The 15,138-nt window shown below is 49.9% G+C and overlaps 1 protein-coding gene across 2 annotated transcripts in view; it reads left to right on the top strand.

Annotated features, from left to right (window-relative positions):
* AK8 (adenylate kinase 8) overlaps window positions 1-15,138 on the top strand; it is a 424,031-nt gene that overhangs the window by 15,464 nt on the left and 393,429 nt on the right. Inside the window, exon 1 of one of the 2 annotated variants that reach the window (XM_069237122.1) lies at window positions 9,546-9,743. The exons of the other annotated variant lie outside the window; for it this stretch is intronic. Coding sequence (XP_069093223.1) covers window positions 9,561-9,743 — 183 coding nt within the window. The 5' untranslated portion in view covers window positions 9,546-9,560. Of the gene's footprint in view, window positions 1-9,545; window positions 9,744-15,138 lie in introns of those variants that run through there. 2 annotated transcript variants of the gene reach the window in all.

Raw genomic sequence — 15,138 nt, 5'->3', positions numbered from 1 at the left:
TTAACTCGCCCAGCTACCAGTGCAGCCCTTTAGAGGCCTTTAAACAGTGATTAATTTGTGCTTGTTATTTCCGGTGCTGAGCACTGGCACTTATTTTCGAGGGCCGGCGCTTATTCTTCTGCCTCAAGCATTTGCTGCAAGCAAAAGACACATATTGGAAAGACAGAGGAAGGGAAAAACGAAAAAGCGTCACAATGAGAGAAAGTAGAAAGCTGCAAGAGTGAGCTGAAGGGGCAGGGAGTGGCTTTATATGGATTGAAGAGGCCCGAGATGGCTTCAGGATTACGCTGCTTTACTATTCCGTGTTCACACATTTAATTGCAGCAGCCGCCTGTCTGAGGAGGGCTTTGGGCACCGGCACCTATTTATTTACAAATTAAGCACTGCCTTTAAATGGCCGGATCAATGTTTCTGCGAGCACAGGCACACTCTGGCTGCCTGATGCTTTACAGTCTGGCAACAAGCTTCTTTGTATAAGCCATTGTAGACTATATTACATTAGTGCACTCTGCCCAGTGCTTAATTTGTAAATAAATAAATAAATAAATACAAGGACGTAAAGTTTAACAGCCTGTAACAGCAGTGCCAAACTCCGGTGTCGTAAAATACGAAAGGTAAGCAGGCCTAATTTCCCCAGAAGCCTCTTTCGTCTGTTACCCTTCACTTTCTGCCTTTTTCGAGTTTTTTTTTATCCTTGTTTTTTTTACTTTGTCATTAATTTCGTTTCTCTTCCTCCTTTTTTCTCCCTTTTCTGCATCTCCCTCTTTTGGTCTGGGTCCATGTCTTAGGATAAAAAATAAGTCCTAGCCCACAAAAATGAGTGCGGATGCCCCCCTCCTGCTCCCACTGGCACAAATTAAGCACTGACTCTGCCAGGACAAGGTCAAGTATTACCTGTGCTTGATGGACAGTTTGTAGGAATGGGTGGATTACGTGCAGGAGAGGGAGTTAGAAGTTAGGTCTCAACCACTGCATTGATTTGTGAGGTGAAGTTGAAGCCTGAGCCCAAACTTATCCCCACATTTCTAACCTGTTAGAATGAGATGTGGTAGCCCAGACTAGAAGGTCTGTTGAAAGGAAATGACTGAGATGACCCGCCGTCAATGAGCACTTCAGTATTTGATTGGGTCAGACAAACACAACTTTCCTTCATCCTAAAGGAGACACTTTTTTAGGCACCCCACAATGCTTACTTACTTCTCAGCGCTTTTCTCTGGGAGGATGGGTATCTAAATGTCTTACTGGTTAAACCTTAATGCTACCTGATGATCGTCCAGTATTTGAGTCAAGAGAAACATGTAGGCATTAAAAAGTGTCAGGGAGAGGGCAAACCCCTGTGCAATAGATTCTAAAAGAATTTGTTGACTCTGGGCCCTATTACGAGTTTGGCGGATGGGAGAGGCCATCCACCAAACTCCCAACAGTGTGGCCGCCGCCTACGTGGCGACCTCTCCGCCAGTTATTAAGAGTTTCCCGCTAGGGTAGAAACCTGAGTTTCCGCCCGCTGGCCTAGCGGGAAACAGGCTACAGCATTGTCTCCGGCTCGTATTCGAGCCAGCGGCAATGCTGTAGTCTGCAGGATGCACCAGCACCCTCGCAATATTCACTGTCTGCAAGAGCGTCTAGAGACTGCCCCACTTGTAATGAGGCCCTCTGAGTCTAAATAAACACATAAATATATTTGAAGATTGTCCAAAACACCTCCCTATTCGTTGAACCTGTTCACCAGGATGGTTAACTATGAGGTGGTCTTCTCTGTTCGCCAGGCTGATTCTGTGTCTCCGGAATGTATGAAGCCAGACATGGAGGGCTTCATTTGTGCCAGTGTTTTTCAGTGCTAGGCACCAGCACTTTATATTTAAACTCAAGCACTTATTTATGACACTCCACCACATGGTGGTGGTGTCTGTCTGTTTTTAAACATAGCAAATCTGTATCTCTGAATGGGATGGGTAGTAGTTAGTAGTAGTTAGTCGTAGTTGATACTAGCATTTGGGCACTCTGGCTTGGGCACTGGGTGGTGCCAGGCACAGTGCCTTCTCGAAAATTACTTTGGCACTGACACTTTTTTTTAAACAAACAGAGCACTGCCAACAGGCAATAATTCAAAATGATGTTCTGCTTCTCATACTCACGCCATTTTCTAGTGACTTCTGTTTACAAGATGTTGCTTAGCTAAAAATCTGAAGGAGGTGGTAATAATTGTGTTTTTTGGGAGTCAGGATCTGTGGCTCTTTAAAGAGGTGATTTACCTATTTAGTAACAACAGCTACAGGGGGCAGAAGGACTTTCCTTCCTTATTAATGGAGATGGAGCAGGGATGGTTCCAAAGGGAGGTTGCAGGTATTAATTTGCATGCCTATTATGCACTTAGAAGGCCTGACTTGAAGCACCAGGTTCTCCCATCAACCACAATTTGAGATCCTGGGAAGTGACTTTCTATAAATGGTTAGTAAGGATGCTGCTTAGGCCCATTTTGTAGGCCTTGGTTATGCTGCTGTTGAAAATGAGGTTGTGTTTATCATAAAACTTTCTAATAATGTGGTTGCTGCCAAGAGCAACGTTCTATACTGATAAGGTCATTTAATCCCTGCCACAAATCAGTAGGAAAAATCTCAAGCAAACACTTAATGAGAGTGTCAGAATGAGCGTAACTTTGGGGGAGGGGTGGCATCAACCAAATGCATTCTTGGCTTGGTAGTCCAATCAATCAAACATTTATAGAGCGTGGCAAATCACCTGTGAGGATCTCGAGGCACTGGCGCTGTATGCTGCTGTGTGGAGGAAAGATCATTCTAATATCCAGGTCTTCAGTTCTCTTCTGAATTGATGGAGTGACAGTGTAGTCCTGAGGTGCAAGGGGAAGTTGTTCCAGGATTTGGCTGCCAGGTGCAAGAAGGAGTGTCCTCCACTGTTGGATCCATAGATCTGTGAGGTGCCTGTGAGGGAGAGGGAAGCTGGTCATAGGTGTCTGGTTGGTTGGTGTAAGGTCAAGTATTTGTTGATGTATGCAGAACCTTGTAGGCGTGGGTGAGCATCTTGAACTGGCATTTCTTCTGAATCGGGGGCCAGTGACATTTTTTGAGATGGGGTATGATGTGGGTCCTTCTGGGGATGTCAAGTATGAGTTTTGTCACTGAGTTCTGTATTGTCTGGAGTTTCTTCAGGAAGTGTGCTGTGATTCATATATAGAATGTGTTTCCGTAGTCCAGACTGCTGGAGATGAGGACCTGTGTTACGGTCCTTCTGGTGTCTGCTGGGAGCCACCTGAAGATCTTGAGGGGCATGTGAAGAATGTGGATGCAGGCAGATGAGAGTGTAAAAACTTGTTTCTTCATGAATAGTTGCTATTTAGGAAGACGCCGAAGTTGCGGGCGTGGTTTGTTGGAGCAGGGGTGTGCTGAGCTCTGAGTGCCACCAGGTGTCAGTCCATGGTGAGGTGTTGTTCCCAAAGATGAGGACTTCCATTTTTTTGGGTGTTGAGTTTGCGACAGTTGTCCTTCATCCACCCTGCTACACGTTCATCATGCATCTGTGGAAGTTAGCTTTTGTGTTTTAAGGATCTTTGGACAGTGAGAGGATGAGCTGTGTGCCATCGGCATAGGAGATGATGTTGAGTCCGTGTGACCTGATAGTGATGGCCAGGGGGGTCATGTAGGTGTAGACGGGGGTCGGGCTGAGGGACGACCTTTGGGGGACTCCGCAGATGATTTTCTTGGGCTCTGAGGTGAACGGTGGGAGATGAGTCCTTTGGGTTCTGCCAGTAACGTATGAGGTGATCCATCGGAGGGAGTTTCCTGGAATCCCGATGTGGTGGAGTCTATTGATCAGGATGTGGTGGGAGAAGGTGTCAAGCACGGCGGACAGGTCCAGAAGGATGAGGTCTGCTGTTTCCTCGTGGTCCAGGAGGGCTCTGATGTAATCTGTGGTTGCGATCAGGACTGTCTTGGTGGTGTGGTTAGCACGAAAGCCAGATTGGGAGGGTTCTAGGAGGTTGTGGTCTTCTAGGTGTTGGGTGAGTTTCTGGTTGATCACTTTCTGGAGGACTTTTACTGGAGAGTGAAGCAGAGAAATGGGCCGGTAGTTCTTCCGTTCGGCTGGGTCAGCGGATGGTTTTTCCAGGAGGGGCCTCACTTGAGTTGGCTTCCAGACCTCCGGGAAGGAGGCCACAGTGATGGAGGTATTTAGGACCTTCATGAGCTCATCGCCAAATGTCTTACTTTTGAGTCTGAAGACGCACTGGGGTCCAGGGTCCGTGGGTGCTCCCAAGTGTACGGAGTTCATGATTGAGATAGTGTCTTGCATGGTGATGAGTTCCCAGTGAGTGAGAAGGTGTTCAGGGTTTATTTTTGTGCATGTGTGCTGGTTGATGCTATCTGCAGTGGACGGTTTGTGTTCGAAGTTTTCGTAGAGAGCTGAGATCTTGTCATGGAAGAAGTCTGCAAGGTTTTTGCACAGTTCCTGGGAGGGAGTGATGTCGTTCTTGGTGGCTGAGGGATTGTTGAACTCCTTCACGATGGTGAAGAGTTCTTTGCTGTGGTTTGTACTGGTTTTGATGTGGTCTGCTAGTGCGTTCTTCTTGGTTCCTTTCAGGAGGTGGTGGTACTGGCTGAGGACGGTCCTGAAGGAGGTGTGGTCTTCGTTTTTTTGCTGATGCGCCACTTCCTATCAAGTTTTTGGAAGTTGCATTTTGAGGAGTGTAGTTCCTCGGTGAACCACCTTGCTCTTTTGCTTTGTTCTTTGAGCTTGGCTGTCTTTGCGGGGGTGAAGGCTTTGGCACATTCTGTGATCAAATGGGAGAAGCTCTTCGCTGCTTGTTCTGGATCATGTGTAGAGTCTGGGAGGTGGGAGTGGAGAGTATCGTTCCACTGGTCTTCTGATACCTTTTTCCTGTTTCTTCGTGTAAATCAGGCAGGCACGGTGCTGGGGTATGTGGGTCCGGGAATGGTGAAGTATAGGCTGTGGTGGTCGAACCAGGTGAGTGTTGTGGTGTGGATGTACCTGACTCTGTTGCTGGAGGTGAAGATGGGGTTGATATTGTGTGTCCTGCGATGTGGGCAGGGTCTGTAACGAGTTGCTTGAGGCCGATGTTGCTCAAGCTTTCCAGGAGGTCGGTGGAGTTGGAGTCGCTGGGGTCGTCGAGTTGGAAGTTGAGTCTGGGGGCCATGAGTCAGGTCTGTTGTGTCAGTTCAGGATGTTGCACGTACAAGCACCTCTTATTTTTGATTTAATGGACTATGATGTCGCTCCATCTATAATAAGAATCTATGTATGGTTTACATGACTCTTGACCTGCCTCTTAGTTCACTAATAGCATTGATAGTTGATGTGACGGGAGCCATTAATGTTTCTAAGTTCATGTTTAAAAACAATCACTTTTAACAAATGTCTGCCTGTGCAGTGATATAATCTGATGGACTGAGGTGAAATGCTTCCACGTGTCAAAGAAACATACTATTTTGAATTTTGAAGAGAATAGATAATATTTTACATTATGTTTGTTGCATGAAATACATGCCAAATATTTCCTGGTGTGCCTACAGCTGCAGCTCAGGCTAAGTACATGACCTGGCAGTAATTTAATAAAAGGATTTCTAAAAGGTGAGGATGGAATCATGGAGCAGCACCTACAAGAACCCATTTGACAACTTTACTATCAAGGCTTCTCATAACAGAGATGAAGAAGAGTGCCTGCAATGAAAATACATTTAACATAAGTGGTCCCTGTGCAAGGATGCCAGGCTGTTGCATTGTACGTAACTGTAGCCGTGAGTTTCCAGGGAGAACTACCAAGTCTAGGCAGGATGGGCAGGGGAGTGGCTTTGGGGAGGTGTTTTGGGCATGACATGTTGGGACCCAGATGCATGCTTGGCTTAGTAGTTGGGTCTGTTTGCCCCAAGTCAGATCTGCTGTGTCTGTGTCAGTTTTTTCTTGTATTTCTCACTCAACGCAGAGCTTCTAACTTATTCATTTTTTTGAAGTAGAAACTTAATTATGTATATAATGACTGGTATGCCAACGAAATTGTAAATCTGTACACATCAAAGTATTGCTTGAATGGGTGCAAATTGCTTCTTTTTTACATTCACAAACAGTGGAAAGATGTGCCAGTCGTAGGTTTCTAGTCATATTACTGACAATTAAACACCTAAAGGTGATGGGATGAATGCCTTAAAATAGTCTAACTAGTGGCAATTGGCTAGGGTAGCATTCCAACTCATCGTTTTTTGCCCACTGTGCCACTTTAGACAGAGACACACCTAATGCAAATCAGTACTGACACTGTGCTTCATGGAAACAGTCTATCCTAAACACTGGTCATCTCACCCCTCAACCCTACAGCCCTTTTTTAACTAAGGAATTTGAGGTTTTCATCCCTTGTATCCCAGTGACTAAGCTATGCCCCTTCGTGACAGTTCCCAACTGACACACCTCAGGTTGAGAGCGAAGGTAACTTTAAAATTGGGCACAAATAATTTAAGTCACGGGTTTGCTGTATGTTGTGCCTGGTCCTGTGTTTTTGAAAGTTTTATTTCCTTCAGACAGAACCAGGAAAAAATGTGTGGAATACACTTGGCAAACCCGGTCACAAACACTGTCACTGCAAAGAAGAAAAACACTAATCAGGTGCAAAACCCACCAGATACTATGCAATAAGATTATTTTGTAGGTGGTTTCTGTGGCGGATTCTTGCATGGCACTCAGAATGAGGCTGTTACGGTCTACTCTATTACAATCAATGTTGCATTTCCTCATACTGCATTTTCTGTGTTTTGCCCTTGCTTTTTCCACTAAAGACAGGTGGTAAATGTGAGGCCAAAACCCAAGCAGTCACAACTTGCCCTTTGCTCAAATTGAGCACTAGTTCTATCATGACTGCAATTACAAACTGCAGAAAAGCAGCCCAAATCCTAGAGGTTTTTTGTAGATGAATGAGAGGAGAGAGAAGAGTGGCTTGCATGGACTGTTTGGGATGGGTTTGCAAAATACATTTATTGAAAACCAGTGATCACAAAAATCAGGCAGAGATTCTCCCCAGCAGTTGCCAAGGAGAGGAACTATATGGGCTAAGACAGTGCACATATTTATAACAAACAACATATGCTTCTAGAGCAGTAAGATGACCTTAGATTTTGGTTCTCTAACTGGCAGGGGCAAGGGTGAAATCAGGAGGCAGGTGGACATTTAATTGCAAGTGTCCTTCAATAGTATCTAAAAAGGAGTGAGGTGCCTTCATACAATTTGCTGTATTGTGGGGCTGTTCATGCTAGAAGCGGACTGGGTCCAGTGCTCAATTTGTGCTGCTGCTTACAGGTGCTAAACACTGGCACTCATTTGTTGGTTCCATTAATTACTTCTGTTCATCAGACTTTGACTCAAAACAAGTTAGAGAAAGGCAGAAGAAGGAGAAAAAAAGAACAGAAAGTTAGGAAAACAGTGACCAGGAGAAAAGACAGTGATGAAAAAGAACAACAAGAAGTGCATAATGAAAGAAAGAGGGATTTGGTGTAATCAAGAGTAAACAGCTTTGGTTTTTGGAAACCTCAGCATTCAACATCGCCGGCTCCTACTAAAAACTATGGGTCCTGTCACTTATTCTATCATTGTTATTTACAAATTAAGCACGGATTGAGTGTCTTGGATGGAATGGAGATTACTAGGTGCCGGACAGTGAAGCTGCATTGAGGGTGAGGCTCAACCCTAAAAGGGGTGAACAGAAAAGGTGGTGGCCGCACTGGGTGGTTAGAGGTTGGTGGTGGTTGTAACAAGTTAAAACTGAGCCGGGCCTGGATTGGGAGGGTGAGGCTGCATTTGGTGGAACTGGAAAGTCCACCTGGGCTGTTCAAGGGAATCAGGAGTATGGGATGGAAAGTAATGAGGCTGAGATTGCGGCTTTCCTGGTTCAACAAATGTGTAGTTCATCCAGTCCAGATACTTTTCTTTGAATAGTAGTTCTCGTAGCCCTGTTTATACCATTGTGACTTCTGGTCTACAAGTACCAGAATGCATAGAACCTCAGACTGGAGGAGCTACTCAAGCATGGAATGTTGAACCCTAAAACCTCTGGGTTATGCTAAACAAAAGGGTGGCTAATGGGTTTACTTAGAGACCTGGGATATGTCACTGGGTGTTCTGGGAGGCTCTAGTGGAGATGGGGAGTGTCACGAGATTGTAATAGAGAAGTAAGTCTGCACTGTGAGGCTGTCAGGGTGATGTAAGGTGAGCCTGTACTAGAGAAGTCTGGGGCCGCATTGGGAGGCCAGATCTGTACTAGGAGTCTGGCCTTGCGATGGGCTGTGAGGCTGCACCGAAGACGATGGGTCTGTATTGTAAGGGTGGGCTGATGAACAGCTGTTAGGCTTTATTGGAGAGGACGGGGACTGTTTGCAGTAGTGGCTCACGCTAGACCTAACAGGTTGCAATGCACTGCGAGGCTGTGCTTGTGATGGACTGTTAAACTGGAACGGACTGGGGCTAACTTAGGGTAGGCTTGTACTGTGGACTGTGCTAGCTGGGCTGGAGAAAGTTGCCACCTAATCTGTATTTTACCCACCAGGCTAGTAAACAGGTAAAAGTAAAAACCATCATTAAAATTGTTAAAATCTGGTATTTTTCTCCTCTTTCAACAATAAATTTAAATGAACAGATACAAACCATGTAAGCCATCCAACAAATGTTGATACTGTGTAGCGTATTCCAACATGTTTGTTTAGCAAATAGATTAATTACTGTGTTAAGAAATATGGATAAATACATTTTCTCACAATCTGCTATTCAAGTAGCAGCTCATGCCCCTTTCAGATTTCAAAAACACTCACAAGTGGCCAGTTTATTCTCTGTAGAAGGTGGCAACCATCCTGGAGAGCAGCGTGGCTGAAGTTCAGAGTAGGTGTACATGAAGAGGTAGGCTGGACTGGTGGTGGACAGAGCATGGGCTGGTGGTGGACTGAGCATGGGCAGGTGATGGACAATGAGCTTGGGGTGGACAGGACTGGGGACTGGGGACGCCCTTTGAGAGGCTGCTGTGTGTGGCTGGGTCCCAATTGAGAGAACCAGCTGGGGTTTTCCTGGAGAGGCCGAGGCCGGCCTACCTTGGGGCTCTGTAAGGATGTTTTTTGGGGGGGAGGGGGGTAGTGTTTGGGTGCTACACCCCCTTAATAAATGTATTTTCTGGAACACAGTTGGGGAAAGATGCGATTAGTTGGTATGAAGTTGTGTCTGTCGGATTTTACAAGGATTTTTTTACATAAACAGAGTAAAGCGCATGCACACTCCCTCCCTCTCTGCTTTGAAGCTGTTAAAAATGTTGGTTATTTTACAAACTGTTGTGTTTTCTCACTTGGTGTTCCTCTCACTTTCCGCTGCCCCCTAGGCCCCTCTCTGCCCTGCTTGTCTCTCATGTATTTTACCACCCTGTGCCGGCCAGAATCTCAATCTGACACCCCCGGCTCACTGACCGAGCACCCCCTGACCTCAGCACAGCCTGCCCTCCCTGAGGCTATGGCCGCCCTCCACGCGCGGCACTTCCGTCACTTCCGGTCCCGCGGCGGCGCACGCCGATGACGTCGCAGAGTCCTTGGAGACGGCCGTTGCTAGGGGCGGCTGCTGCCTGCGCTGAGTCCGGAGGCGCCCTCCGCCCGCACCCAGGCACCGGCCCCATGGACGTCTGCGCCCGGCCCCTGCGGGTGTCCCCGGAGCTGGGGGTCTACGCCGAGAAGCACCGGGTCTTCGACATCGTACAGGTGCGGGCTGGGGGGAGAGGACGGGGCTGGACCTGATAGAGACCCCGGGGAGGATGAGGCTCGGGGGGGATACACCGGTGACACCTGGGAGGGGGAGGATACACAGGTGACACCTGGGGGTGAGTGAGTGGGATATATACCTGGGAGGGATGGATACACAGGCGACACCTGGGGTGAGAGGGATATATACCTGGGAGGGAGGGATACACAGGTGACACCTGGGGGTGAGTGAGTGGGATATATACCTGGGAGGGATGGATACACAGGTGACACCTGGGGGTGAGTGGGATATATACCTGGGAGGGATGGATACACAGGCGACACCTTGGGGTGAGTGGGATATACACCTGGGAGGATGGATACACAGGTGACCCCCTGGGGGTGAGTGGGATATATACCTGGGAGGGATGGATACACAGGTGACACCTGGGGGTGAGTGAGTGGGATATATACCTGGGAGGGATGGATACACAGGCGACACCTGGGGGTGAGTGGGATATATAACTGGGAGGGGGGGATACACATGTGACACCTGGGGGTGAGTGGGATATATAACTGGGAGGGAGGGATACACAGGCGACACCTGGGGTGAGTGGGATATATTCCTGGGGAGGATGGATACACATGCGACACCTGGGGTGAGTGGGATATATACCTGGGGAGGATGGATACACAGGCGACACCTGGGGTGAGTGGGATATATACCTGGGGAGGATGGATACACAGGTGACACCTGGGGGTGAGTGGGATATATACCTGGGAGGGAGGGATACACAGGCGACACCTGGGGTGAGTGGGATATATACCTGGGGAGGATGGATACACAGGCGACACCTGGGGTGAGTGGGATAAATACCTGGGAGGGATGGATACACATGTGACACCTGGGGGTGAGTGGGATATATACCTGGGAGGGATGGATACACAGGCGACACCTGGGGGTGAGTGGGATATATACCTGGGAGGGATGGATACGCAGGTGACACCTGGGGCGAGTGGGATGTATACCTGGGAGGGATGGATACACAGGTGACACCTGGGGGTGAGCGGGATATACACCTGGGAGGGATGGATACACAGGCGACACCTGGGGTGAGTGGGATATACACCTGGGAGGGATGGATACACAGGCGACACCTGGGGTGAGTGGGATAAATACCTGGGAGGGATGGATACACATGTGACACCGGGGGGTGAGTGGGATATATACCTGGGAGGGATGGATACACATGTGACACCTGGGGGTGAGTGGGATATATACCTGGGAGGGATGGATACACAGGCGACACCTGGGGGTGAGTGGGATATATACCTGGGAGGGATGGATACACAGGTGACACCTGGGGGTGAGCGGGATATATACCTGGGAGGGAGGGATACACAGGCGACACCTGGGGTGAGTGGGATATACACCTGGGAGGGATGCATACACAGGCGACACCTGGGGTGAGTGGGATAAATACCTGGGAGGGATGGATACACATGTGACACCGGGGGGTGAGTGGGATATATACCTGGGAGGGATGGATACACATGTGACACCTGGGGGTGAGTGGGATATATACCTGGGAGGGATGGATACACAGGCGACACCTGGGGTGAGTGGGATAAATACCTGGGAGGGATGGATACACATGTGACACCGGGGGGGTGAGTGGGATATATACCTGGGAGGGATGGATACACATGTGACACCTGGGGGTGAGTGGGATATATACCTGGGAGGGATGGATACACAGGCGACACCTGGGGGTGAGTGGGATATATACCTGGGAGGGATGGATACACATGTGACACCTGGGGGTGAGCTGGATATATACCTGGGAGGGATGGATACACAGGCGACACCTGGGGGTGAGTGGGATATATACCTGGGAGGGATGGATACGCAGGTGACACCTGGGGCGAGTGGGATGTATACCTGGGAGGGATGGATACACAGGTGACACCTGGGGGTGAGCGGGATATACACCTGGGAGGGATGGATACACAGGCGACACCTGGGGTGAGTGGGATATACACCTGGGAGGGATGCATACACAGGCGACACCTGGGGTGAGTGGGATAAATACCTGGGAGGGATGGATACACATGTGACACCGGGGGGTGAGTGGGATATATACCTGGGAGGGATGGATACACATGTGACACCTGGGGGTGAGTGGGATATATACCTGGGAGGGATGGATACACAGGCGACACCTGGGGGTGAGTGGGATATATACCTGGGAGGGATGGATACACAGGTGACACCTGGGGGTGAGCGGGATATATACCTGGGAGGGAGGGATACACAGGCGACACCTGGGGTGAGTGGGATATACACCTGGGAGGGATGCATACACAGGCGACACCTGGGGTGAGTGGGATAAATACCTGGGAGGGATGGATACACATGTGACACCGGGGGGTGAGTGGGATATATACCTGGGAGGGATGGATACACATGTGACACCTGGGGGTGAGTGGGATATATACCTGGGAGGGATGGATACACAGGCGACACCTGGGGGTGAGTGGGATATATACCTGGGAGGGATGGATACACATGTGACACCTGGGGGTGAGTGGGATATATACCTGGGAGGGATGGATACACAGGCGACACCTGGGGTGAGTGGGATATATACCTGGGAGGGATGGATACACAGGTGACACCGGGGGGGGGAGTGTGATATATAACTGGGAGGGGGGGATACACATGTGACACCTGGGGGTGAGTGGGATATATACCTGGGAGGGATGGATACACAGGCGACACCTGGGGTGAGTGGGATATATACCTGGGAGGGATGGATACACAGGTGACACCGGGGGGGGGGAGTGTGATATATAACTGGGAGGGGGGGATACACATGTGACACCTGGGGGTGAGTGGGATATATAACTGGGAGGGAGGGATACACATGTGACACCTGGGGGTGAGTGGGATATATACCTGGGAGGGAGGGATACACATGTGACACCTGGGGGTGAGTGGGATATATAACTGGGAGGGATGGATACACAGGCGACACCTGGGGTGAGTGGGATATATACCTGGGAGGGATGGATACACAGGTGACACCTGGGGTGAGTGAGAGTGATATATACCTGGGAGGGATGGATACACAGGTGACACCTGGGGGTGAGTGAGTGGGATATATACCTGGGTGGGAGGGATACACAAGTGACACCTGGGGTGAGTGGGATATATAACTGGGAGGGATGGATACACAGGTGACACCTGGGGGTGAGCGGGGATATATACCTGGGAGGGATGGATACACAGGTGACACCTGGGGGTGAGCGGGATATATAACTGGGAGGGATGGATACACAGGTGACACCTGGGGGTGAGCGGGATATATAACTGGGAGGGATGGATACACAGGTATCACCTGGGGGTGAGCGGGATATATACCTGGGAGGGATGGATACACAGATGACACCTGGGGGTTAGTGGGATATATACCTGGGAGGGATGGATACACAGGCGACACCTGGGGTGAGTGGGATTTATACCTGGGAGGGAGGGATACACAGGTGACACCTGGGGGTGAGTGGGATATATACCTGGGAGGGAGGGATACACAGGTGACACCTGGAGGTGAGTGAGTGGGATATATACCTGGGATGGATGGATACGCAGGTGACACCTGGGGCGAGTGGGATGTATACCTGGGAGGGATGGATACACAGGTGACACCTGGGGGTGAGCGGGATATACACCTGGGAGGGATGGATACACAGGCGACACCTGGGGTGAGTGGGATATACACCTGGGAGGGATGCATACACAGGGGACACCTGGGGTGAGTGGGATATATACCTGGGAGGGAGGGATACACAGGTGACACCTGGGGGTGAGCAGGATATATACCTGGGAGGGATGGATACACAGGTGACACCTGGGGGTGAGTGTGATATATAACTGGGAGGGGGGGGATACACAGGTGACCCCCTGGGGGTGAGCGGATATATACCTGGGAGGGATGGATACACAGGTGAAACCTGGGGGTGAGTGGGATATATACCTGGGAGGGGGGGGATACACAGGTGAAACCTGGGGGTAAGTGAGTGGGATATATACCTGGGAGGGATGGATACACAGGTGACACCTGGGGGTGAGTGAGTGGGATATATAACTGGGAGGGATGGATACACAGGTGACACCTGGGGGTGAGCGGGATATATACCTGGAAGGGATTGATACACAGGTGACACCTGGGGGTGAGTGGGATATATACCTGGCATGGATACACAGGCGACACCTGGGGCGAGTGGGATATATATAGCTGGGAGGGAGGGATACACAGGTGGCACCTGGGGCGAGAGGGATATATATACCTGGGAGGGAGGGATACACAGGTGGCACCTGGGGCGAGTGGGATATATACCTGGGAGGGATGGTTACACAGGTGACACCTGGGGTTAGTGGCATATATATCTGGGAGGGAAGGATACACAGGTGGCACCTGGGGGCTAGTGAGTGGGATATATACCTGGGAGGGATGGATACACAGGTGACACCTGGGGGTGAGCGGGATATATACCTGGGAGGGATGGATACACAGGTGACACCTGGGGGTGAGCGGGGATATATAACTGGGAGGGATGGATACACGGGTGACACCTGGGGGTGAGCGGGATATATAACTGGGAGGGATGGATACACAGGTGACCTGGGGGTGAGTGGGATATATACCTGGGAGGGGGGGATACACAGGTGAAACCTGGGGGTGAGTGAGTGGGATATATACCTGGGAGGGATGGATACACAGGTGACACCTGGGGCGAGTGGGATATATACCTGGGAGGGAGGGATACACAGGTGACACCTGGCGTGAGTGGGATATATACCTGGGAGGGATGGATACACAGGCGACACCTGGGGTGAGTGGGATGTATACCTGCGAGGGAGGGATACACAGGTGACACCTGGGGCGAGTGGGATAAATACCTGGGACTGAGGGATAGAGAGGGACACCTGGGGGCGAGCAGGCTATATACCTGAGAGGGATGGATACACAGGTGACACCTGGGGGTGAGAGAGTGGGATATATACCTGGGGAGGATGGATACACAGGTGACACCAGGGGGCGAGTGGGATATATACCTGAGAGCGAGGGATACACATGTGACACCTGGGGGTGAGTGGGATATATACCTGGGAGGGAGGGATACACAGGTGACACCTGGGGGTGAGTGAGTGGGATATATACCTGGGATGGATGGATACGCAGGTGACACCTGCGGCGAGTGGGATATGTACCTGGGAGGGATGGATACACAGGTGACACCTGGGGGTGAGCGGGATATACACCTGGGAGGGATGGATACACAGGCGACACCTGGGGTGAGTGGGATATACACCTGGGAGGGATGGATACACAGGCAACACCTGGGGTGAGTG

Source organism: Pleurodeles waltl, chromosome 6 (assembly GCF_031143425.1).
Source record: "Pleurodeles waltl isolate 20211129_DDA chromosome 6, aPleWal1.hap1.20221129, whole genome shotgun sequence".
NCBI classification, from domain to species: domain Eukaryota; kingdom Metazoa; phylum Chordata; class Amphibia; order Caudata; family Salamandridae; genus Pleurodeles; species Pleurodeles waltl.
Note: the sequence above shows the minus strand (reverse complement) of the source record. Positions and strands in the feature narration are given on the sequence as shown.